General features: G+C 40.9%; 1 protein-coding gene across 2 annotated transcripts in view; it reads right to left on the bottom strand.

The window, feature by feature from the left end:
• NMU (neuromedin U) overlaps window positions 1-25713 on the bottom strand; it is a 41605-nt gene extending 15892 nt beyond the window's left edge. Inside the window, exons 1-4 of one of the 2 annotated variants that reach the window (XM_042984506.1) lie at window positions 25596-25713; window positions 23175-23303; window positions 14648-14706; window positions 1057-1104 (exon numbers count right to left, since the gene is read on the bottom strand). In XM_042984506.1, the coding sequence (XP_042840440.1) occupies window positions 1057-1104; window positions 14648-14706; window positions 23175-23250 (183 nt within the window). In that variant the 5' untranslated portion in view covers window positions 23251-23303; window positions 25596-25713. Of the gene's footprint in view, window positions 1-1056; window positions 1105-14647; window positions 14707-21432; window positions 21783-23174; window positions 23304-25595 lie in introns of those variants that run through there. The other variant, XM_042984504.1, reaches the window with a different exon arrangement.
• Between the last annotated feature and the right edge of the window lie 540 nt (window positions 25714-26253).

Genomic DNA, 26253 nt, shown 5'->3' with positions numbered 1-26253 from the left:
CTCCCTGCAAGTGACCCTCTGCAAACTGAGAAATGGATTGAGGAAGGAGAAATACAGCATTTCTCTACCTGGGCCGTGATGACATTCTGGAAGGACAAAGCATGGCACCTTAGCCAGACCATGTTGGTGTTATGCCCCAGGCACATTGCTGATTGTTCTGAAAGAGGATGAGCCAAGAGCCTCTCCTGAGCCCTCCTCTCCATCCAGGAAACTGTTGACACTGATGAAGAGAGAGCCAACACTGAGGCTAACTCTGCTACACCTGTGCTGGAAGCAGAGCTGCAGACAGAACAGCAGTGTCCAGTCCAGTGGATGCTGTGTAAGGAGGACACGCTTATTTTCAACTCCTCACGCTTCACGTGCAGGAGCTAGACTAGCACTCCTCACTCCCCAACCCTCTCTGAACTCTTTGCTGTGGGAAGGGGACAGAGTTACCTGAGAGGTGACTGAGTGGAGCAAACTGGGCACATTCAGCCCTCTCCTCTTAAAGAGCCAGCTGTCTGGCCAGCTGTTTTGGTCGAGTCTCTGCCCGGTGCCAGAAAACCTGACTGGTGGGGAGGCCTCAGGTCACTGTCTAACCCCAGTTTAATTCTGGGAATTAAATTCTGGAGTTAAAGTCTGGGAATTCTTAGCAAACACTCTGGGCATCAGATCTGAGGCCACATTCACAAATTGACTATTTTGAACTCCCCAAGTCTGACTTCACGTTCCTCTCTGCCTGGGTTTCAAACTCAACTGAGGGACAGTTGGGATATGAGCCTCCAAATGCAACCAGAGGCACATTATTTTTAATCTAACACAGAATTTGATTTTGAAATTAGCATTTTGATTTCCAAAATATGTGCATATTATCTGCAAATCTATTTTACTTAGAGACAAATGCCCCAGCATGACCTTACAACATAAACTCATAGAACTGATTATTGCCTGCGGATAATGTAATAATTTCTAAAGTGTTGACATGTTTAATAAGTCCATAAAGTAATGACGGGCCCAAAGGGAGAAATGGAGTGACAACTGCTTATGTTACTATAAAACATCTTCAATTGGAATTACCTGAGGCTGAGAATCAAGGGACAGGAAAGACGAACAGGCATCATCTATCTGTAGAAAATAAAAAATGCCAGTTACATCTTGGAAATAGACAGAAAAGAGCAGAAAATGGGAAGTAGATTTTACAAAGTCAAGTTACCTAGGTACCATTAATTTAATTTCTGAGACAGTTCAGGACTGTGGATTTGGGCAGGAAGAGCCTCTTAAACTTTCTAAGGAAGTCCTGGAATTGGGATCTCCCCAAGATTTACCTCCAGCCACAGGGCTAAATGGTCCCCAAGGACAGTTGATAGGGATCGCCAGAGAGTATACAGATGCTTCAAATACTGAGAGAAACACACTTTGGGTATTCAGCCCGAGAAACACGAGTGATGAAGAAAGAATGGCCTCAAAATTAAGGAGCACCCTGTTATCATGTGGTTCTTTATCATGTAAGTCTAATCACATCATCTAAATTAACATGATAATAGAAGTGCTAAATGAAAAGTAGCTTGATACATAGCACCCAGAAAAAACTCTTACACAACAGCAATCTACTAGTTCTCTACCAAGAAGCCAGCATCAGGAAAGGATCCTATTTGCAATCAAGGTTTATTGGGGAATCAGTAAAGGTTTCACCACATTCTTTACATCTGTAAGGTGTCTCTCCAGTACAGACTGTCTTATGTCTATTTAGAATTGACGACTGACTAAAGACTTTTCCAGATTCATTACATCTATATGGGTTTTTCCAACATGGATTCTCTGACGTTCAGCAAGATTGGGGGACTCATTAAAAGCTTTCCCACATTCATTACGTTTATAAGGATTATCTCCAATATGGATACTCTCATGTATAATAAGGTCTGAGCTTTCAGAAAAGATCTCCTCGCATTTATTACATTTATCATGGTTCTCTGGAAAGTGATTCCTCAGGTGTTTATTAACATTATTTGAGCCTTGGGGTCCCTGGGTGACTCAGTCTGTTAAGCATCTGACTCTTGATTTCAGCTCAGGTCATGATCCCAGGGTTGTGGGATCGAGCCTCGCATTAGGCTCAGTGCGGAGCCTGCTTGGGAATTCTCTCTCCCCACCCCCGCCCTGCCCCCCCTCCATCTGTCCCTCCCCCTCATGCATGCTCTCTCTCTCTCTCTCTCTCTCTCTCTCTCTCTCTCTCAAAAAGAAAATAGATTTTGGAAACCCTTTAATCAGTGCTCAAACCTTATTTAATACTATGGAATTCATACTAGAGAGAAACCTTACAAATGTAAAGAATGTGGTAAAACCTTTAAGGACTTTTCAACCCTTACTCACCATTTCAGAGTTCACACTGAGGAGAAACCTTACAAATATAAAGAACGTGGCAAGTCTTTAGCTGGAATTCACAACTTATTCACCATCATAGATACCATACAGGAGAGAAACCATAAAATGTAAAGAAAATGACAAAGTCTTTAACTGGAATTTAGTCATTATTCGGTATCCCCAAAGGCACACTAGATTCAAACCCTGGAAATGTGATGAAAGAGGAAAGACCTTTGTTGTAAATACACAGCTTAGAAAACACCAGAGTGCATAAAGGAATATAACTTTAGAGAGATAAAAATTTAGAAAAGTATTTAGTTGAACATCAAATATCAATAAATGTCACGATTGACAGTAGAAAGCAGTAAGTCAGTGACTCCTTTCAGACATTACTTTAAGCCAGAGTATGAGAAGGAATATAAGTTAAATGCTTAGATACTGTATTTGCTAGCATGCTTCAAAAGATAAAGGGGATGGATTTTTGGACAGGTATAATTAATTACAACATGCTTTTTTATATTGACCTTATTTGACATTTGTAACTAGCAAATTTTAATGTATTTCTACTCTCAAATCACTTCATTGAAATACCTGTTTTCCCTAGTGGGTGTGGGAAATCATGTGATGATTGTTGCTGCATGAAAGATAATGTGACACTCTTCTTCATGTGATGGGATTCATGCATATCTGTTTTTCCTTTGAAGATTAATGACAATATAATATATATGAGGAAAATCTAAATGGAGATACTGTTTGTAGTTGACTTCTAGCATTGATGGAAGTTACCATGAAATGGATGTTCCACACAATCATCTGTGTTTTGTATAACTAAGGGACATTTTGAATTTTATAAATAAAATCTGATATCAAATGGTCTTTATGAAAAAAAGAGGTGGCAATACAATAAAATACTGCTGTATTTTTGTAATAGTAATAGTTAGAAGTAGAGAATATTAGTTGTTGTGGTTGCAATAAAGAAATCTTTACAGATTAAAAAAAAGGTTTATTGAACTACAGTTGACAGTTGTTCTCAGCCTTTATCTCTTTTTCTAAGAGAAAAACTGAAAGACTTTAAACTGTACTATAAGAGCTTTATATTAATCACTAAACTAACTGTGCTGCAAAAGTTAAACACTAAGCTGGATGTCTGGAGTAGTTTATGGCATTTATTTCTTTGCTGGCCTTTTAAAATGGGACTGGAAAAAAACAGTACTGATTTGTGTCTGTCTGGGATGATTTAGGTTGAGTCCTATTTATGGTCAACATCTCAGAATTCTTTGCTGATCAGTTTAATTTAATTTCCATCATTATACTATACTGAAGGGGGAATAATCATACTCTTTGGTCATAATTCCTCATGCTCCTTACTGCTTCCAAGTGAACATGTACTTAAATATATGATTCTCTAATTTAGAGAATAACAAAGGCATACAATATCATATAAGAGCAAAGGCTTAATGTCTCTCTCCTTTTATCTTCACAGAGCCTGCTATCTTCTCTAGATGTCACAAATATTTAGGAAATTGTTCTATTCCAGTCATTCCTTGTGCCCACCCACCTCCTCCCTCTTCCATGCCATACAAATCCGGAATCATGATTACAAACACACACACACAGTGATAAACTTCTTGAGGGCGGAGGTTATGCTATATCTAACTTGCCCAGAATAAGTGTTTGATAAATATTCTTTAATTAAATTGCATTGAACCTATAGAAAGAAAACAAAATAAAAAGAGAAGTCAACTGAGGAGAAAGGCAAAAAGGGGAAAGGCAAAAAGATACCTTTTTTAAAGCTTTGAATTGTGACCAATGCTTTAATATATCGCTTCCAAATGTTACTTAGTTTGCTAAGTTTGCTTAGTTACTTAGAGGGTAGGAGGAACGGGTTCCTCCAGTAACATTTTTGTGATACTTAGCTGCAGATATCACATGCTCAAAGGCAAAGCTGTCCACCCGCAGACCAGGCTGCTGCGTGGGTGAGGTGCCCGCGTCCCAAAACAGCAAACTCTTGAACCTAAGGGCTAATGAATCAGTGCATCAATGTTGTTTGCATAAAAATATCCGAATAAGAAAAAGAAAACACCAATTAATCAAATTGGGAGATAATTGCAAAGCTTTTCAATCTTTGTTCTCTTTTCTTTAAAAGGCACAGCAACATTGCTCACCCACTTTCCATTTGGATAAGCATTTATTCATTTTACTCAGCTTGTGGCCCTAATGGTTTTAAGTGCCACTAATTGCTTTTGAGAACTCTGCAAAATCCATTGATGAATCTGTTTGAAAATGGCTAGGTCTCTGTAAATGGTTTGAAAAGGATGTGTTTCTAGTGTCTGAAGAGCTCAGTAATTTTTAAAACCTCCAGAAGAAAAGTACAAGTTTTAGCATCTTAATTTCTTTAAATATCTTTTTCTATAAAAGAATCTATAGTGCTTTTACAACTCTATTTGAGGTTTCCCCCAGCTTTCTCATCTAAAATATTTTTTCAAAGATTTTCCACAGAAATATAGATAATTCCAAGCTAAAATAAATGTTTCTGTATTATACATTAATGTCTGTTGTCAAAATTATTCTTCATCTTGTTTATATGCCTCTAGCATGTATTTTGATACACTAAGGCAGAGAACATTATAATTGACTTTATGAATTTTTATGCTATTAGAGATTACTTAGTACTTGGCACTTACTATCCATCTTATCTCTTCCTTTATGTATTTTGTTAGTGGTGGCTTAGGTGAACAGAATATTCTCCTCAGCTCTTAGTTCACAATCATCATTGAACCTGCTTTATTTATTTATTTATTTATTCTTTTATATTTCAATTTCCTACTCCTATTTCATCCACTCGTGGGCAACTCTTCTTATGTATTTGATGTGTATCCTTCATTTGTTTATGTTCTTGAAAAATCTGTATTACTATATGGTGTGCATGTATGGTGTTTCCTTATTTTTTCCATTTAACACTATACTTTGAGATCTATCCATGTTACTGGGGACATCTAGTATGTTGCTCCTAGCTGCTGTAGAATACTCTACAATGTGCATCTACACATGCATCTACAACACGCTTATTGCCTATCCCGCTCCCCAGTGATAGACAGCTGGGTTTCCTCCAATTCTATTCAAGCAAAGCTGTAATCAACCTCCTTGTATTTATCCTCCACTTATGAATCTACTGAAGTTATCTTTGGGCTATCTACCCAGGAGAGGGAATGCTAGATCATGGGGATATCTACGTTGCTTTCCAGATGTCTCCACCAATTGATACTCTCACCAATAATGCATGAGGTTTGTACAACCCACATCCTTGCTAACACTTGCCATTATCTAGATTTCAATTTTTTTTTGCCAATCTAAATGGGTAGAGAGTAACACTTTGTTGTTGTCTTGATTTTCATTTCATTGTTACTAATGAATCTGAGCATCTCTTTACATGCTTATTGGCCTTTTAGGTTTCTTCTTTGTAAATTGTCTGTTCTATCCTTTGACAACTTTTACCTTAGATCCTTATCTTTATCCAATTGGTTTGATAGAGTTTCTTAGATAGTCTAGAAATTAATCCTTTGTCAGTTTTAGACATAGCCAACATCATTCAAAGGTTCTTCCTTTTTAAATGTAGTCCTTTTGAAAGAAATCTTTACTATCATATTTTTGGCCTTATGATTTATATTGGAAATTTTGTGGGGTTTTTTTTAAAGTGTATTTATTTATTTGAGAGAGAAAGAGACAGTGTAAATGGGGGAAGTGCAGAGAGAGAATCTCAAGCAGGCTCTACACTGTTAATGCAAATCTGTGAGATCATGACCTAAGCCAAAACTAAGAGCTGAATGCTTAACCAACTGAGCCACCCAGGTGCCCCTGAAATTTTGTTTTAGAAGGCATTCCTGGCTCCTAGTTCACAAAGATATTTTCCTAATAGAAAAGATAGATTCTATTAACTCTATAATTTTACACTTTATATTTAGATCTTTAATCCACTTGGAGCCCACCTCTTAGGTGTTTTTTAATTGATGAATAATTGACATAAAATATTATATTTGTTTCAGGTGCACAACACAGTGGTTTGATATTTATATACATTACAAAATGTATATCATTACATTTATATACAGTACAATGGGGTGTTAGTTTTATTTTTCTCCATACAGCAAGCAAGCTTCTCAACCTCCATTTGCCAAATAATCTGTCCTTTTCCCTGTGAATTTTAATGTTACTTTTATTGAGAGTTATTTATGTGTATGTGCATTTCTGTCTTAGTTTGGCTTTTCCTGGAAACAGACCTTGAGATAGGGATGTGGATACAAGTAGGTTATTTGGGAGACGACCCAAAAAACACTCATAGAAGAGTGGAGGAGACAAACAGGGAAGAGAAGGAATTTGATAAAGTGTATGTCATCAAGCAGATTACCACCATGGGTAACTGGAATCAGTCTATCTAGGGAATTCTGGGAACCAATGCAGAACAGACCTCAGAGTATCCCAACTGAGGGATTGATCCAGCAGCTAAGGTATTGATCCACCAATTCCCTTGGGTCACCAACTGAGGGGTATTCTCAGTGGTGGGTGCATTTACTCCCAGGCACTTCTGGTCTGCCCTGAGCACAGTCCAACGATACTCAACATGGGGTTTGAACTCATGACCCCGAGATCAAGAGTCACATGCTCTACCGCCTGACCCAGGCACCCCCAAATTTTGACTTATAATATTTTTATGTCATTTAATTCTAACCATCTTGGAATTTCCTCTTTAGCCTAGGGTTATTTACCAAAATGCTACTTATTTTCAAAACAGATGGGATATTGAAGTTATACTTTTGTTGTTAATTTTTCTTTTTTTTTTTTAATTTTTAAAGTTTATTTATTTATTTTTGAGACAGAGAGAGAGAGAGCACATGGGGAGAGGGGCAGAGACAGAGGGAGAGAAGAATCCCAAGCAGGCTCCCTGCTGTCAGCACAGAGCCCCACAAGGGGCTCAATCCCATGAGCCATGATACCATGACCCAAGCAGAGACTAAGAGTCAGATGCTAAACCTGTGGTAGAGTCCGCTCCTTAAGGAAAAAACAAAAAACAAAAAACAAAACCCTCAAGGCAACCTGGCTATACGCATACGTGACAACATCCCTCACGACCTTGCAACATGAGACCACTTAACCAGACTGCATGTTTGTGTGTTACCATATATGGGAGACAAAGAAGTAAAAAATATTTCAAAAACTACACCACGTGGCGTTTGGGGCTCAGTTCTTTGCATATGAACCCAACTGAGTGGTGCCAACAGGAATAAAGTTGTTTCCTGGAAAGAAAAACCTGGGTGTCACAACTCTCTGTGTGAGAATCCTGCTACGTTACTTGGGGGCTTGCGTCCGGGATTCAGAGATAGTGCATTTCCACCTCCTTTGCCACCGGGGATGTGAACCTGGAGGCACCGGGAAAAGCAGCCTCTCCTGATGCCAGTGGACCGCTTGATTGGAAGGAGATTAGCCCTCCTGGTGTGCCAGGAGGACCCCATGTGTGCCAACAGAACCTGTGAGGCCCAGGAACCAGCTCGGGGAGCGCCCGTCAGACTGGTAAGAACCTGGGGTTCATTTTGGCAGACCTGTCCCTAAGAGGCAGAAGGGGAGCCTGATCACCTCCCAGAGTTGCCCTAGTAGTTCCGCAAGGGAAGAGGAATGAAGCTGCAACTCTAAGGCGTTGGGCGCTGGGCGGCAGGTTGGAGTCACCATGTGACTATGTATGGGGACTTGTGTCTCCTTCGTTTCCTGGGTCAATGACTATGATAATTAGAGCCAACAGTCTCTGGTTAGTCTACCTTAGAATATTCCCAGGCAGCTGCCAAAACTCCTTTGTTTTGGGGAAATCCCTTGCCTTCTCCGTACTGACATTGACTGACTAATTCCACTGGTGGAAAACAAAACAAAAGAAACCTGGAGACTGCTCCTCTGTCTGAGCTGACAAGACTTAGAATTAGGAAATCTCTTTCTCTGCCTTCTGCTGGCACCTCTCCTCTTCAGCCTTCCCTTTCCCCCTCCTTTTCTGCACCACCTGGGGGGTGGCCTGCATCACTGGCTCCTCAATGCCTCACCATCAGCTCCTCCTCCCACCCTTGAGGCTCGAGGAGTGAAGACCACTGATGTCAGATTTCCCCACCAAAGGTCCGCGTAAAAGTTAACACTGGGGAACAAATTGTCTTACATGGACCCAAATGAAATGTATTCAGTGTTTAAGCTAATTTAAGTTTGTTGGTTTGAGATAGACAATGTTTATCAACATTAAAAAACAAACTTTTATTCTACCTAGATTTGCTGCAGATCAAATATGCTCATGTTATCTCTGTTCCAATTTGTTAACAAAAGGATGACTTAAAGTGATGGTTAATTTTGTCAGTCTCAAAGTTTTCATGGGTAATTGTTAAGGTAGCTTTCAAAGTCTTCTGGTAATCTAGAATGTTAAAGTTTTGCTTGCATGATAAATTGAGATTGAATTCATTGGATATATAACGAGATAAGAAGCTAAAGCGCTAACTACTAGATGCAGGTCTGTGCTTTTGACTTGTTGCAAAAAAAAGCGAAGGATATTTGGAACTGTAGAAAAACATGTTTTGTGCTTAATGGATTCATAAATTTGCCACTTAAAAAGTTCTGATGTAACATAGAGTTCACAATTGGTTACTACTTACTTTTCACTAGAGACTAAGGTTTCTAAGAGTTAAAATTCTGCTAAATGTAGTTAAAACTAATAACAATATGAAAAGCAACTCTGTATGTAGAAAAGTAAAAGATATGAAAGAAAGATATAAGAAATGGAAATATATTTTTGTTGAAGGTAAAAGAAAGTAAGTTTGTCCTAAATGAGCCTGGTTATTTGGAGAGAAATGGCTTGGGACAAAATCTAAATGCAAAGAAAAGTTGTAGAAGGTTTGTGAAGGAAAATCTTTAAAAAGAAATTTTACATATGGTCAGGACAGACTAAGGTTAAAATAAATGGATTTTAAAAGCACCCGGGGTTAAGATTAAAATTCCTCCTCCTTTGATCCAAAGGCTGGGAAAATGATGGCAATACTCTTGGTGTCAGTCTCCAAATCTTCCCCATTTGTGTTGTTCCTGTTTAGCAGAGGAATGCAAGTCTATGCCATATGAAGAATGGATGATATCTGAAGGGCTTTTACTAAGATACATGAGAGCCATTTTACTAAACTTAGCCCACTGTTTGCCAAAAATGGATATTCACATGGCTGAAACATATTTATGTGGGCATTGATGAAAAAGGCAGGGGAATTGACCTTGACCTTGGCCCTTTAACCCCTCCCTCAATGGCCAATGATCAATATGTAAGTTACTGTTGGGCCAAAACAAAATTAGTGCATCCTATGACAACCAGTAAAGTTTTGCTTGGTCACCGTCCATACCCCCAAGGTCCTACAGATGGGAAATGGAGGGGTAAGAAAAAAAAAAAAAGTAAAGACCAGGTCCGCTCTCAGGGGTAGAGTCAAGCCTGGGTAAAAATGACTACTCCCAGCACCTCAGCGAGACTGACAGGGCTTTTGGCTGTCAGTCATAGCCAACCAAAATGCAGAGCCAGGAAATGAGGTTTCTCCTGGCTAGCTATAGGAAATTGAGATAAGGGACAACTTTCTTCCTTTTTCCTATAGATGGGTAATTCCCCTACCAAGGCCATTACTCCTTTGGAATGCATTATGATTCATTTTCTTTTGCCCAAAGGCTTGGCCCCAGTGCAAACTGGAAGAGGGAACCTGGCCTCCAGAGGGAAATATCAGTGACAATACTACCCTACAAGTGGACTTGTTTTGCAAATGTGAAAGGAAATGGGGCGAATTCCCCCATGTTCATTGTTTTTGGGCCTTAAGAAAAAAATCAAGATATATGTAAACAATGTAAGGTGGATCTTAATTTAATTGCAGCCCTTTCTAAAGTCCAGCAATCAGGAGAGGAAACAATTAAGGGCCCTTTACCTGTATCCAAAACAGACCTAGAGAAGGAGGAAGGGAAGTCTCCTACCTCAACCTCCTCCTCCTAGGGTCCTCAATCTATATATTAAAAAAACAAAAAACAAAAAACAATTCTGCTCCCTGCTACCCACCTTATCCAGGCCCCTCCTGTAATGTATCAGGCATGTTTCCCTTACAAGAAGCTAGGATACCAGAAGGAAAAAACTTTTACAAAGTGTAAGACAGATAAAAGGAGATGTAGATAAATTTTCTGATCAGATAAGTATATAAAGGCTTTGCAGAATATTACATATGTTTTTGAGTTGACCTAGAAAGATATAATGCTTTTGTTAAATCAGACTCTTAATGAGACAGATGGTTTTTTAAAAAATGTAAGGAAATCTAAGATTTAGCCCTTAAACTATGCTAACTTAGCCACTATTTTACAAACACAAAATGAGAGCCCAATGGGCTTCCTGGAGATGTTGAGGGGGGCTCTCATTAAATATATGGCTATCTACCTGACACCCCTAAGGCTGAGATGATTTTAAAGGACAAATCTGTCACTCAATCAGCCCTAGATATTAAAAAAAAAATGTGAAAATTGGCTGTTAGCCTTGAAGGGACCCTGGAGGAGCTCTTACTAGTTGCCAATTGGGTACATTACAAACAAAACAGAAAAGCAGGCTTAAAAAAGAAATCTGAGGCCTTAGTTGTGGCCTTACATATTATGTCAGACTGGACTTCCCAAGGTCCTGGCACCAAGTGCCATTTATATGGCCGTTCAGAGCACTAAAATGAGACCATCCTCAGAGGGGACAACCAAAATGAAAACCCCATAAGCCATGCCCCTTGTATGGAAACAATCACTGGAGATCTGAATGCCCTCGGGGACCTCTATCTGTGAGGGCTCAGATAAACAGTGTCCCTGGAAGGGACTAACCAGGTCCTGGGGCTCTTCATGGTGGCTCCCCTAAACCAACTGTCTATCAGAAACCCAGAACCTCAGGTAACTCTGAATATAGAAGGAAAACTGGTTGATTTCCTTCTTAACACCAGAGCTATCTTTTCTGTCCTCCTTTCCACTCCAGGCCAACTATCCAAACGCAGCATGACAATTAGAGGCATCTCCAGAAAACTAACTAAATTTTTCTCTCAGCCCCTGGGATGTATGTGGGAAAACCTAATTTTTTCTCATTCTTTCCTGATAACACCAGAAAGCCTTACTCCCTTGTTAGAAAGAGACATTATAACTAAATTAGAGACTATGGTGGTACTAACTCTAGGGCAGATAAACAATTATGTGAGTTTTTGAAAATTACTGGATATTGTAGGCTATAGATAACAGGGTTCAGGAAAATAGTTTGCCCACTATACCAATTATTAAAGGAGACTCAATCCCATTTACTCTCCTCCCACCTCTCAAAACAAACAAACAAACAAACAAACAAACAAACAAACAAACTGGGGTCTTACTCTTAGACACTGTCTCCAGCCCTTGGGATGGTTACAAATAGAGCAGGGAAATTACTATTATCAAGCACACAGAGCTAAAAGGTCATTAAAACATAGCATCATGCCTTTCATTTAGGGAGGGACCAAACTTACCAAATGGCCCAAAGGATGTTTACTGGAAAAAAAATTTGTCAAGGACCGTTCTGCAAGTAGTATCAGCCTGTGAAGTATGTCTTAGAAACAATCCTTTCAACCACAAACTTTCATTCTCAGGCAATCAACGAACTGGAGACTATCCAGAAAAGACTGACAATTAGGTTTCACTCATGCCACGGTCAAAGAAATTCCAACATTTGTTGGTATGGGTTAATACTTTTACCAACTGGGTAAAGGCCTTCCCCTACAAGACAGAGAAGGCACAAAAAGTAATAAAAATTCTGCTTTATGAAATAATACCCAGATCTGGCTTACCTAAAAAATTGCAAATTAATAATGGTAAATGGCTGCCTTGACTCTTTCTCTAGTAGAACTCCTGGCTCTTAGAAAAATTTTACACCTCAAAATAAAACAAACTGTCTGCTTATACTCAGCAAAACTCTAAATAATACCTCACAAGCATTAGATGATTTAAAAAAAAAAAAGTGTTTTTAATTAAGTTAGGGCCAAACTCTTGGAAATAGAGCCACCATTGATTACTTACTGCTCCTGCTTCTCCATCACCTGGGTTATGAGAGATCCCCTGACATACGTTGTTTACAAAGTCAGAGTCTCTCCTAGATTATTTGACAGGTTTGGAAACTGTAGACATTATCTTCGGATGGCATCTTGTTGGTCAGTATAATCTTTACTTTGTGTTTTTCTCTTTGTATCTGCTAATGTTTATGCCGCCTCATGCCTGCCAGCCTTCCTGTAAAACCATACTGTGGGCCACTCGACCGACCCTTGGGTAGACTCTAACTGCTGTACCCCCACACCGTCCTTATCAGCTTGAAGAAGCCAGAGTGGTCATCAATCTTGTTCCCTAAGAGCAGTTACAGGCCCTGCTCCAGGGGAGAAATAAATAGGGAAAGGGTTAACATTAGACAGGGAGAGATAGGGACCTTCAGGGAGGCAGCTGCAAGTGGGAGGCTGAAGAAGCAGATGGGGTTTTCCCTTTATAAAATCCTTTATGGGTGCCCTCTTCCCATTATCCAGCGCATAAGGGGGGATCTAAATGAGACAGACAATCTAACCCTAAGACTACAGATGCAGGCCCTTGGCTCTACCCTAACCACCTTACACCACTGGGTCAGGGAGCGATTACCTGTGAATCTGACCACAGAGGCTCACCCCTTTAAACCAGGAGATGCAATATGGATAAAGAAATAAACTGTCCACCCCCTAAAAGCTCCCTGGAGGGGCCCGTTCACTGTCATTTTGTCCACCCCTACTGCAGTAAGGTAGGCAAAGTGGGTCTCTGGATGCACTACAGCAGAGTGAAGCCAGCATCTCGAAACTGGGAGTGCATTCCTGATCCATCAATGCCATGCAAGCTGACCATATGGAAGAAGCAATCTGCAACTCCAGAGGCTCTGGGAGACTGCAGCCCTGCTTTAGTCACTCCGGAAGCTGACTAATCTACACATGGCAGAAGCTGGAAGAATCGATGGTCCAGTGGAACAAAAGACTGTCCTTATTTTCTATATGTTTCCTTACTGTGATGCACTGTCACACCTAGTTTCTCACTATTATTGTGATTCGTGCTCTACTCTTTGCCACAGGATTGGCCAAGGCCGCCCTGGCTGGCTGGAAATGTGATGAGAGGTTTCTATGAACACTCACCTTCCTTTTGTGGATAGGATACTTCGTTGGTACTAACATGGGAAAACAATGGCCAGAAGAGACTAGAAAATTAGATCTCCACAAACCTTATAGTAAAACAAAGTGCCTCAGTCCTACTACCGGGGTTTGGTTCTTCAAAAGTGCATTTATTGGGAAAAATTCTCTTGTCTACTGGGGAAAAAGTTCATCGTCATCTCTGTTAAAAACTTAACATGCCTAAGCCAAAGATTTTATAACTCAACTGTCTGGAAAACCCAATGTTGGGGGTTTCACCTTTCATCTCACCTTGAGCCAGATCCTCACCCCTTGTCTAACTTCTCTCATCTCTGAGAGACCTGGGACAATGTCAACGCAGCTATCAAATAGCAGGCCCCAGGTGGACTATACTAGATATGTGGGAGGATGGCCTATATAAACCTCTAAACCAAGATGATGCTCTTTGACCCTAAATAGAGGGGTCCAAGCATGCTTGGGGTCCAAGCATATTCCCCCAAGCAAGGGGGGAATATGGTAGGGTCCCCTCCCTAAGGAAAGAAAAAAAAAACTTCAAGGCAACCTGGCTATACAGGTATGTATGTGATAACATCCCTCACGACCCTGTAACATGAGACCACTTAATCAGACTGCATGTTTGTATGTTACCATATATGGGAGACAAAGAAGTAAAAAATATATAAAATAAAACTATGCCACGTGGTGTTCGGGGCTCTTTGGTATGTCCTTTTCCATACTTGTTGCTTAGCCTTCTTTTGTTTTTCGTCTTAAGTGAGACTTTTATAGACAGCATATTGCTGGATCTTTAAAAAAAATTCAATCTGAGAATTTCTGTCTTTAAATGGCATATTCTAGTATATTCACATTATTGTAATTACTCTATTATTAGGGCTCATTTTGCCATCTTGCTTTGTCATTTACTGTAATTGTTTTATTTTTTTAATCTTTCCTTTTTTCACTTCAAAAGAATTCTGAATATTATGATACCAGAATGTTAATAAAATCATAGTTGTCCCAAAACTCAATTATATTATTTCATTTGATATTTTCAAAGAGGGTTAAAGTTTCCACTAATTTGTATAAGGACAATTCTTTACCTCATTCCACAGCTGTAGTTCTTGTTCAGGCCGTAGTCCTTGAGATAATATTGGAGCACCTGAAATTAAAGTTATACTTGCATTTTATTTTTATTATATTTCTTCTAAAATTAAACATGTATATATAACTCATTTTTGGATGATATTTTTCATTTTGCCATACATCATTACCCTCCTATTTCAACTAGATATTTCAACATTTGACTTAGTATGAGGATACATAATTATTAAACAGCCTTTCAAAGACATTACCCTTAAGAATGAATTCCTTATATGTTTACACCAAAACATGTACATGAATGTGCATAGCAGCATTATCATAATAGCCCCCAAGTGGAAACAATCCAAATGTCCATTCTCTGAGAATAGATAAGCAAAATGTGGTACCTGCACACAATGGAATACTATTTGGCAATAAAAAGAAATGAACTACTGATACATGCTGCATCAAAGATGAATCTCAGACATACTACACTAAATCAAATAAGCCAGAGGCAAAAGACCAAATATATGATTCCATTTATAGAGAATGTCCAGAAAAGGCAAATCTGTAATCATAGAAAGATTAGTGGCTGCCTGGGGCTAGGGGTAAGAACAGAGATTGACTGCAAAGACATAACAGATTTTTGGGAGGGGTCATGGAAAACTGTATTGTTGGGACAGCAGCATAGGTCTTGAAATCTACTTAAAACCCACTGAGTTGCACACTTAAAACATAAATTTTATGGTATATAAAGTATATTTCAGTGAAGGTCTTTTAAAAAAGAATTACTTGTGGGAATGCAAACTGGTGCAGCTGCTCTGGAAAACAGTGTGGAGGTTCCTCAAAAAGTTAAAAATAGATCTACCCTATGACCCAGCAATAGCACTGCTAGGAATTTACCCAAAGGATACAGGAGTGCTGATGCATAGGGGCACTTGTATCCCAATGCTTATAGCAGCACTTTCAACAATAGCCAAATTATGAAAGAGCCTAAATGTCCATCAACTGATGAATGGATAAAGAAGTTGTGGTTTATATACACAATGGAATACTATGTGGCAATGAGAAAGAATGAAATATGGTCCTTTGTAGCAACATGGATGGAACTGGAGAGTGTTATGCTAAGTGAAATAAGTCATACAGAGAAAGACAGATACCATATGTTTTCACTCTTATGTGGATCCTGAGAAACTTAACAGAAGTCCATGGGGGAGGGGAAGGAAAAAAAAAAAGAGGTTAGAGAGGAAGAGAGCCAAAGCATAAGAGACTCTTAAAAACTGAGAACAGGGGCGCCTGGGTAGCTCAGTTGGTTAAGTGTCCAGCTTCAGCTCAGGTTATGATCTTGCAGTTTGTGGGTTCGAGCCCTGCATCAGGCTCTGTGCTGACAGCTCAGACCCTGGAGCCTGCTTCAGATTCTGTGTCTCCCTCTCTCTTTGCCCCTACCCTGCTCACGCTCTATATCTCTCAAAAATAAATTAAAATGTTTAAAAAAAAATGAGAACAAACTGAGGGTTGATGGGGGGTGGGAGGGAGGGGAGGGTGGGTGATGGGTATTGAGGAGGGCACCTTTTGGGATGAGCAGTGGGTGTTGTATGGAAACCAATTTGACAATAAATTTCATATTAAAAAAAAGAATTACTTGTTAGGCCCTTAATTATTACTGAAGTAAAATGTTAATTAGCTTCCACTCTCTAAGGTAATATTTTCTTCATAGATTCAATTATCTAATTCATGCTATGTAAATTATCTCTGTAAAAACACTGAGATAATATTTATTATTCAAAAAAAATTTTTAATGAGAGACAGAGACAGCACCAGCACGGGAGGTGCAGAGAGAGAGGGAGACACAGAATCCGAAGCAGGTTCCAGGCTCTGAGCTGTCAGCACAGAGCCCAACGCAGGGGTTGAACTCATGAACCCTGAGATCATGACCTGAACTGAAGTCGGATGCTTAACCGACTGAGCCACCCAGGCACCCCTTGAGATAATATCTATTAATATTAAATGTAATTACTACTCATTTTCTTAAATGTATACATTTTTGTTTAACAAAATCAACAATACATCCTGTTAGTAAAAGACTAAATTTTTCTAAGATCTCAAATATAACAAAATTAAATACTTAAAAAAAATAAGCTTAAAGAAAATAATTTTTTAAAAAGATAGTAGGAAGTTAAGTCTTCCCTTGAGTTCATACAAATTTATACTATTATTTACATTCTAATAATATTAACTTTATTAGAATGTAAATAATAGTACAAATTTAGCTACATTTTCTCTGCTACCAAGCATTAGAAATAACTTACAGAGGTCACGTGGCCCATAATAGTTGATTTATCTCAGAACCTCATTGAATCCCCTTTCACAGAACAACTGTTCAAGGTGGGCAAATGGTCTTACATGCTTCTCAACTGTATAGCTCTCACCCTAGCACACATGTATATCTCAAAGTTTCTGTTGTCTGGTGTATATTACTCTGAGCTGATTCTGTTTTCAGGAAGGGAGAAAGCTGTGCTTCTCTACTTTTCGTACACAACACCTGGAGATCTTACTAAATGAGATTCTAATTCAGTCAGTCAGGGACAGGCCCAAGAGTCTGCATTTATAGCAAGCTCCCTGGTGACAATGATGCTGCTGGTCCATGGACAACACCGAATATCCAAGGGGGATACAGCATTGCATTGTAGAAAGAAAACAGAAGATGCCTCTTTATTCAACAGAAATAAGCAGCTCAAACAAACATTTTAGGTCTAAGATTCTTTTTAACAAGTCTGAAAATTTCCAAAAGGGAGATATGGATATTCTCATGAAAACCATCTAAAAGGCCATCAGCCCTTTCCTTGCAACTGGGATGTGCGGCTTATGTACTGTTACCAAGACTGAATAAGAGGAAGGTAAAAGGAAGAGGAATGGAAGGAGAGAGCAGGATGGATTTGATGCGAGAGAAGAACACAGAGATTTTCACTCTTTAGATTCAGCCGTCACCTGCAGGTACTTCTGATTTCTCCACTCATTATACCACTGTTCCTCTCTGTTTGACACGGTGTTCCTGTTTAAAGAATACAATTTTGTATCCTTTCCACGCTTGTCTGTCTCCCAACCTCCGATAGAAGTGGAAACTCCCACCTCCACACTGCCTTACCAGCAATCGAGAGCTTGCCTGCTTCTGTGCCCCCAAGCTTGCATGGGTCCCACAGGAATTGCCATTATATCTAACTTTGTCCCAAGCACTTACATAATCAAAAAGGGGTACTTTGTGGCTCTTACACAAAACATGTAAATACAGTCTCAGGGTAAAAAGGCTAGAGAAGCCAAAATTTTAAAGTGTTTTTAACTTATAGAAATCCACTAATATCCTATTACCAAACCCAAACATAAGGGAGAATTATTTTTCTTCCCTTTGTGTGTTTGCTAACCCAAGTTGAGTGATTTTTTTTCTCCCCAAGATACCCTAGATGTGGGCTTTATATTGTCAAATAGCAGTACTAGATACTTTCTCAAATATACTAAGAGTGCCATTATCTTCTATATCATGAAAACTGCACTGTTTTCAGTCAATCAGTTTTGAGATATTCATACTTTTTTAAAGTTTGTTTATTTTGAGAGACAGTGCAAGCAGGGGAGAGGCAGAGACAGAGGAAGAGAATCCCAAGTAGGCTCTGTGCTCTCTGTGCACAGCCCAATAGGGGGCTTGATCCCACGAATCCTGAGATCATAACCTGAGCTGAAATCAAGAGTCAGATGCTTAACTGACTGAGCCACTCAAGCACCCCTTGAGATATTTATACTAAAGTACTGCTAGTAAAGTGAAACCTTTAGTCTTATACAATCTAACTAATGCAAATAGTATGTATAGACAACTTTTGCATCTGTAAAATACAGCATCTGTAAGAGAAAGAAAAACAGACCTTTTTATTGGAGTATAACTGACATACAACATCATATTAGTTTCAGGTGTACAACATGATGATCCTAAATTTGTATATATTGTCAGATGATCACTACAATAAGTCTAGTTAACATCCATCACTATATATACTTGCAGAATTTTTCTTTCTTGTGATGAGAACTTTTAAGACTTAGTCTCTTAGCAACTTTCAAATATGCCATATAGTCACCATGCTGTACATTACATCCCCATGACTTATTTTACAAGTGGAAGTTTGTACCTTTCAACCCCCTTTACCCATTTCATACATCTCCACCTCCCATCTCTGTGAACCACCAATCTGGTCTCAGTATCCACATGCTTGGTTTGATTTTGTTTTGTTGGCGTTTTTTGGTTTTGTATTTTAGATTCCACATCTATATGAGATCATACAGTATTTGTCTTTCTCTGAAAAATAGACTCTATTATAAAAGTGGTGCTAATTTTCTTTTCTCATTGCTAGCACTTAACTAGCGTAGGGTTTTGAAGTGAGAAATTGTTACTGCTGACTTAATTTTAAGGATTATTCAATAAGTAGGGATCTGAGTAGGAAAAAACACATCTTTTTTTTTTTTTGGTAAGTTTATTTATTCATTTTTGAGAGAGACAGAGAGCTAGCAGGGGAGGGGCAGAGAGAGAAGTAGAGAGAGAATCCCAAGCAGGCTCCACACTGTCAGCTTGGAGCCCGATGCAGGGCTCGAACTCATGAAACGTGAGATCATGACCTGAGCGGAAAGGAAGAGTTAAATGCTTAACTGACTGAGCCACCCAGCCCCCACTTTTTTCTTTAGTCTCAGGCACTTTGATCACTTATAGTCACAGGCCGAATCGAGGTTTGATGCAGTTATCCGAAATGTGCCCCCCTTTAGGAAATCTTCCTGATTTTAATAATGTTCTCTGAATAGCGAACTGTTTCCATCCACCAAATCTGTGGCTGGCTCTTTATATTCTCACTGCTGTTGCATGCTCTGCTAACTCATTTTGCCAAGGATGCTCCACTTATTGGCACTATTTTATTTTCCTCTGGCTTTGTGACATCTGTTTTGTTGTTTTTAGATACATCATCTTGCTCTCTGCATAATGATTAATCTTGGTAGATTATCTCTCGGTTTTGGTTATGTACGTCACGCTTCCCCTCCTGTGCCATTTTTAGGGTCTTGGGACTAGGGAAGATCACACTATGTTTACCCTCTCCCCCCTCCATCACATTTTTAAATATCAAGAGCAGGTTAAAGGGGAAAAAAGATACAAAATGGTAGTGTAGGGGGTCTCTGTACAGTGAAAAAGGCATCTTGTCCCTATTGAGAAATACTGGGGATGTTTTTGAGATGATTGACCAGCCAGCAGATACACTCTTTGTGGAAATAAAACCCAAGACTTGTCTTTTTTAGAAAGCAGCCTTCCACAGTTTCTGCTTAATCACCAGCAGCCTGAAAACTCCCTGCCTCCCCAAAAAGCAGTTATCTCCAACTGATGCAAAGATCACTGCAGGCACATAACATGCAACATGCATGGCAAGTACATTTGCTTTACAGAGAAAAAGACACTTTTAAAACTATAATTATCTGCTTCCCTAATAAAGTAGATAAAGATTGCCATCCAAATTCTACCACTAATTCTACTACTAATTCTAAAAATAAAAAATATTAACAGTACTTTGCATGAATTATGCTGTATCATTGCTGGCTGTGTGATGATGGAAAAAGTTCAGGTCTAGCCTCTGACTGCTTAGATTTCATAGCCAAATGCCCTCGTTTTTCATGCAGGAGAACCCCCTCCCCTACCCCCTTCTTCAATGCCCCCAAGAAAGGAAAAAAACAAACCAATGAAAGGTCAGCAATAAAAATAAATACATTGGAAAGCAAGAATAGCTTCCGTTTCTCCACCTCTAATTGAGGGCTGCCCTGTATACTCTGAAAGGTCCCTGCAGTTATGGTTTCAAGTCCCCAGTATTATGAACAATGATGAGATGGTCTGCCCACCTTCACCTGACAGGAGAGCAGAGGGAAGCTAAAAGAACCTGCTGCAGAGTTAGAAAATTCATGGTTTTGCAGGATACTTACTAGCCCTGGAGGGGACTCTGGGAGCTGGGAGATAAAGGATGGATCTATCAACGTACTTGGAAACAGTAACTTTTTTAGGAGATAGGGAAGTGATCTCCCCATTGGAACACGCTGGGCTCAGCCCTACCTTGTCTTCCAAGCTTCAGACATCCCTCCCTGCCTTTGCTTTTGCTTTTCCCACTTCTTTTTCCTAAGCCACTTTTTTTCACTATTCTTTTTCCTGATCTGGTGCGTCAAAACCTAGAAGGCACAAAACCCCACTAATTTTCCCTTCTAAACGGCTAGAAGGGGGCCTGTTTCACTGCTCAGGATTATCTGAACACAACAGTAGCTCACTCACCAAAGATGATGAGCACGCTCCAAGTTTACCCGGCATCAGAAGGTCAAGTATCAAACTCTACTTTTGCTTCAGCCATCAGTCCCTCTAGTTATTGCAATGAAAGGGAACGCATTTTCATTTTTCACTGTGTTAATTTATTTACGTTTTCACCGGCCACGGACATCCGCAGGGCTAGGGGGCCCTACAGATTTCCGCCAACTGCAGGCTGCCCGGGGTCTGGGGATTTCGGATGAGCGGGGACCGCGCTCCAGCCGGGCCACAGGCACCGGCGCCCTGGCTGCCCGGTGGCCGAGACGCGCGCCGGTCGTCAAAGGCGAGAAGCTAGGGAGCCCCGCCGCACGAGGGGAAAGAGAGTCCCAGAAGCCAACAGTGGAGGCGAGAAAGGGAGGGAAGAGAGCGCGGCGAGTGGGCAGGGGAAAGGCGCGGGAAGCGGCGGGCGCGGGGAGCCCGGGAGGCGCGGGGCGCGCTTACCAAGGCAGGTGCCCGCGCAACAGGCGAGCAGCAGCAGCAGCAGCAGCAGCAGGGGCCGGGACGCGGCGGCCACCTGTCCGGCGGGCGGCCCGGGGCGGCGGTTCGCTGCTCGCGGCATCTCGGCGCTTGGCGGCTCGGAGCTCGGAGCCTGAGCTGCGCGGGTCAGCACTCCACGCGGGGCCCTGGCAGTGCCTCTGCGTCCCGGGCGCGCTGCTCGCGGGGCTCCGCCGCCAAGCTGACCTCCCCGCGCGCCGCCAACTTTTAAATCTCGCGGACACGTGGGCTGGGCCAGCGCGGTCCCCACGCGCGTCACCTCGCAGCCCGCCGCCCCCGGCCTCCGTCGCGTCACTGGCCACCCGCTGCCCGCCCCCGACGCCCCCAGCCGTAGCGGGACCCGCCCCCGGCCAGAGTTCTGACTCAGGACAGTGCGCATTTTCGCTCTGCCCGCCCTCGGACCTCTGGGAGGAACAGGGAAAGAAAGCGGTGCAGGTCCGTTCCCTTCTGGCAAGGATTTGAGTGGGAGCCAGAGGAATATGGCAAACCAAGAGGCTCCAAGAGGATGGGATCCGGGTTTTCAAGCTTGCTGGTGACGACGCTCTCTCGTTTCTCACGTCTGCCTGGGACGCCCCTTCTTCTCCCCGGGAAGCCTTCTCTGCCCCAATCGACTGTGACTGTGCGTGCCTCCTTTCCCAGAGCCCCAGGGGCCATTTCTGTAGAAACACCTCTGTCCTGCTCACTAGGACATCCCCAGCTTCCAGCACAATGCCCCGTGCATAAAGAGCAGTACTGGTTCAGTGGTGATGTTGGCGTTCCCCAAACTCCCGCGAGGTCTGAGACCATTTAGGGAAATGCAGTTACCTGTTAAAGAATATCAAGAAGAAAGGATTGCTGGGATTTGACCACACATACATTTCCAGTAGGTCTGGAAGGTCTCTGGCTGTCCTATGGATTTCCAAGCCTAAGGTTACTCCTTTTTCTATGCATTTTTCCTGCTGTCACTCCCTAGCGGTTGCTTTTTGGTTTCTAGGGTGATTGGACCTCCGCTACTATGCCCCTCCGTATATACTTTCCTTTACTTCCTAAGTGGAAAAGTCCAGGAAGCATCCTCCAGGACACTGGCTGACATTGCTTTAATTTCCTTCTACAGAAAGAGGAAAGACTGATCTCATTTGGCCTCCTTTTGAGGTCCTTTTGAAAGGAACACAGAGGGAAGGGTAGAAAGGAAGTACATGAACATTTCTTAAGGGACATCTTCCCATGCTGTTTAATTTAACACTCATAGCATCTCTGGGATATAAAAGTATTATGACTCTCATTTGCTGATGCTCGGAGATATTAAACAGTCTGCCCAAGAATACCAGCCTGTGAGGGAGGCCGCTCTGTGAAGATGTTTCTTCCTCTAAGTCGGGGACTTCAATGTATTAGACACGCACTGTGCAACCCACTATAGACAAGGCATGGCCTTAAAGAGTACGACATTTAGAAACAGGTGGAACTTGCCCGAAGAAAATGAGAACTTGGTAAAGGACCCCAATTCCTATTCAAATAGCTGTATTACCAGGCAGACTGGGATAGTCAGAAACAGTGAGGCAGGACTGCAATTCTGACAGGTGAAGTGGAAACAAAATAACCACTACCTTTTTTCAATTCTTTATATTCAGGTAGCATGTGAGCAAGGTCAGATTAGAGTCTGGTTCAGATTCAAGGATTGATGAGAATAGATTTGATTCAAGATTGCTTACACTTTGATTTATCCCCAAAGTAGTGAAAAGGTAGTACGGAGGATGTAGGCCGATAAGGGTGGCTCTGATTCTCCATGGTCTTCCTTGTGTTTCCTGGAGGCACACTGAAAAATCTCTGGTCTCAGCAGCCTGTGTGGGGTGAGATGTCATTGAGAACAGAGATGCCTGAAAATAGTGGGCTCAATGTTTCTTATACCCCCCGCAGATCAGTAAAGGAACAACTCATGCATTATACGTGTTTTTCTGCATGAACCCAGCTGCTCTGAATGTTCTTGTACATGTCCCTTGTTGACAAGAGTTTTTTGAGGTATACACTTAGTAGAGTCAGCAGGGGAGAAAATCTAGTTAAACTCTACTTTAAATTGTTTTCCGATGTGTTAAATCCATTTATATTCCACCAGCAGTGCATGAAGTTTCCATTGCTGTACTTCCTTGCAAAAAGCTTTGCTAATCTGGTAGGCGTGGCATCTCATTGTGGATTTAATTTACAATTTCCAGTACTAATGAGAGCATCTTTACACAAATGTATTGACCATTATTGTTTTTAGTGCAATACCCATTTGTCTCTTTTTCTCATTTTTCCTGAGTTGTTAGTTTGTTTGTTTTTTTTATTATCCATTATAGGAATGCTTTATGTATTCTAGAACTTTCGTTGGTTAAATGTTTGGCAAATATTTTCTCTTTATTTGTGGCTTGTCCTTTACTCTCTGTATAGGAGTTATTTTTGAAAAAATGTTTCAGGAAAGATGTGCACCCTAATGGTCAGGCATTATATGACTTGGATGATAGGAGAAGATGGATGGGAGAATGTGGGGAGATAGGCACTTCATTTAACCAGGAGCAAAGATTGGGAATTCCACAATTAACTAAGTAAAATGAAACTGATTCCAAAGGTCTCCTTTCATCCAAGTATTTCAAAGAAGTTAGATTCCAGATCTCTGCAAAGGAGGCTGAACAATTCAGTTACAAACTGAATTCCAATCTGTACCTAGAAGTTCATATTCATTTAAACTGAGCTTATACATCAGCATATATCACCACGTGTAGTACATACAGCACCTAAAGCATTCCTACTTTCTGTGTTCAAGACTGAAAGTTTCATTCTGTGTACCATGCTGATTCCTCTCACCCAGTATCTCTTGCATTCTTGACTGCAAATGAGCAGCTGAACTTTGTTTTTTTGCCTACAACCTATAGGAATGAAGGCTCAGTTTGATCATGAACCTGCAGATTAACAAAGACCTGCTAGCCTGTGATAGAGATGTCTGGAAGAGTTGTCATCAAGGACATTAAGGAAGGGTTGAATGTCAGTTAATGAAAGAGTCAACCACAGAGAGAAATCCGTCAAGCAGTTGGTGGCAATAGCAAAGTCTAGTAATAGGTGAAGAGAGCAAGCTTTAGGAATTGAGAATAGGGGCAAGATCTAGAAGACTTAGGAGTTCTAGGCAAGATAGTCATGCAATCCTTCAAATATTAATTGAGCACCTTCTAGGCTCCATTGTAGAAGCTTGGGATACAGCAGTGACCAAGTCAGTTAGCCTCTGGCTTCATGGAGTTGACAGATTTTCAAGGAGATGCAGATAATAATCAGTAAAACAAAACAAAACAATTTCAGATAGTAATAAATGCTATAAAGAAATTAAAACAGGGTGGGGCGCCTGGGTGGCTCAGTCGGTTAAGCCTCCGACTTCAGCTCAGGTCATGATCTCAGGGTTCATGAGTTCAACCCCTGCGTTCGGCTCTGTGCTGACAGCTCAGAGCCTGGAGCCTCCTTCGGATTCTGTGTCTCCCTCTCTCTCTGCACCTCCCCCGTTCATGCTCTGTCTCAAAAATAAATAAAACGTTAAAAAAAAATTAAAAAAAAAAGAAATTAAAACAGGGTAATGCAATAATAGAAAGTGACTGGGAGTTGGGGAAATGACACTTGAGACAGGTTTATCTAGGCTTGCCTCTCTGAGGAGATGCTATAGGAGGCCTTAAAGATGAGAAGAAACTGGTCATGGTCATGGTCATGTCATGGGAAGAACTATGAAAGAAGAGCCCCAGGCAAAGGGATCGTCAAGTGCAAAGGTCCTGCGGCAGAAACAAGCCAGGAAAATTAAAGGAGCAGAAGTAATTGGCACAGGGTGACTGGAGTGTGGGAAGTTGAGGTCAGAGAAGTAGACAGGGTACAATCCTGATCACTGAAGGCTCTTAGAGGCCATGGCAAGGAGATGAAATTTTTCTCTAAGTAAAATGAAAAGCCTGTGGAGGATTTTGAGTAAAGAAGTAAGGTGATGTGGTTTACATTTGAAAAAGATTATTCTGGCTTCCATAGTGAGCAGGCTCTCGGGGACCCTAGTAGATGCAGGGAGACCAGGTGAGAGGACATGCAGAAGTCTACACCAGAGCCATAACCAGGGATGAAGGACTGATACTTACCACAACCTGGATGAACCTTGAAAACGTTTTGCTACATCAAACAAGCCTGTCACAAAAGGCTACATACTGGATGAGGCAACTCCATAGAGACAGAAAATAGACGAGTGGTTTCCAGGGCCTGGGGAGAGACAGGAGTGATGGCTAATAAGTAAGGAGGTTTTGTTTCAGGGTGATGAAAATGTTCTGGAATTAGACATTTGTGATGGTTGCAAAATCTTGTAAATACTAAAAACCACTGAACTCCTTACTTTAAAAGGATTAATTTTATGGTATGTGAATTATATCTCAATTTTCAAATAAGAAAGAAGTCCAGGTCAGATATGATGACGGTGACCTGTTGGACTACCTGGTGGCAGTCTTTACAATTTGGCACAGGGAAATTTTATCTCTTTTTGGCATGAAATATCCCAGTTTTGCTATTTAATTCCTGGATGTTCTTGTCAACTATGAAGTCCTCTTCTCCCGCTTTGTGAAGACACTCAGCTAAGCCATGTCGCATCAGTGACTATGCTATAGTCACTAGCTTTACTTTTTTTCAGGTCAGAAAATACATCATTACACCCAGATGGAGAATCTTGGTCTTTATGGTCACTTTGATATAATTGTTAACTATGAATATCATCATTTTCTAAAACATAGAAAGTGGATACTATTTGTG

The sequence above is a fragment of the Panthera tigris genome, chromosome B1 (genome assembly GCF_018350195.1).
Source record: "Panthera tigris isolate Pti1 chromosome B1, P.tigris_Pti1_mat1.1, whole genome shotgun sequence".
Classification (NCBI taxonomy): Eukaryota; Metazoa; Chordata; class Mammalia; order Carnivora; family Felidae; genus Panthera; species Panthera tigris.
Note: the sequence above shows the minus strand (reverse complement) of the source record. Positions and strands in the feature narration are given on the sequence as shown.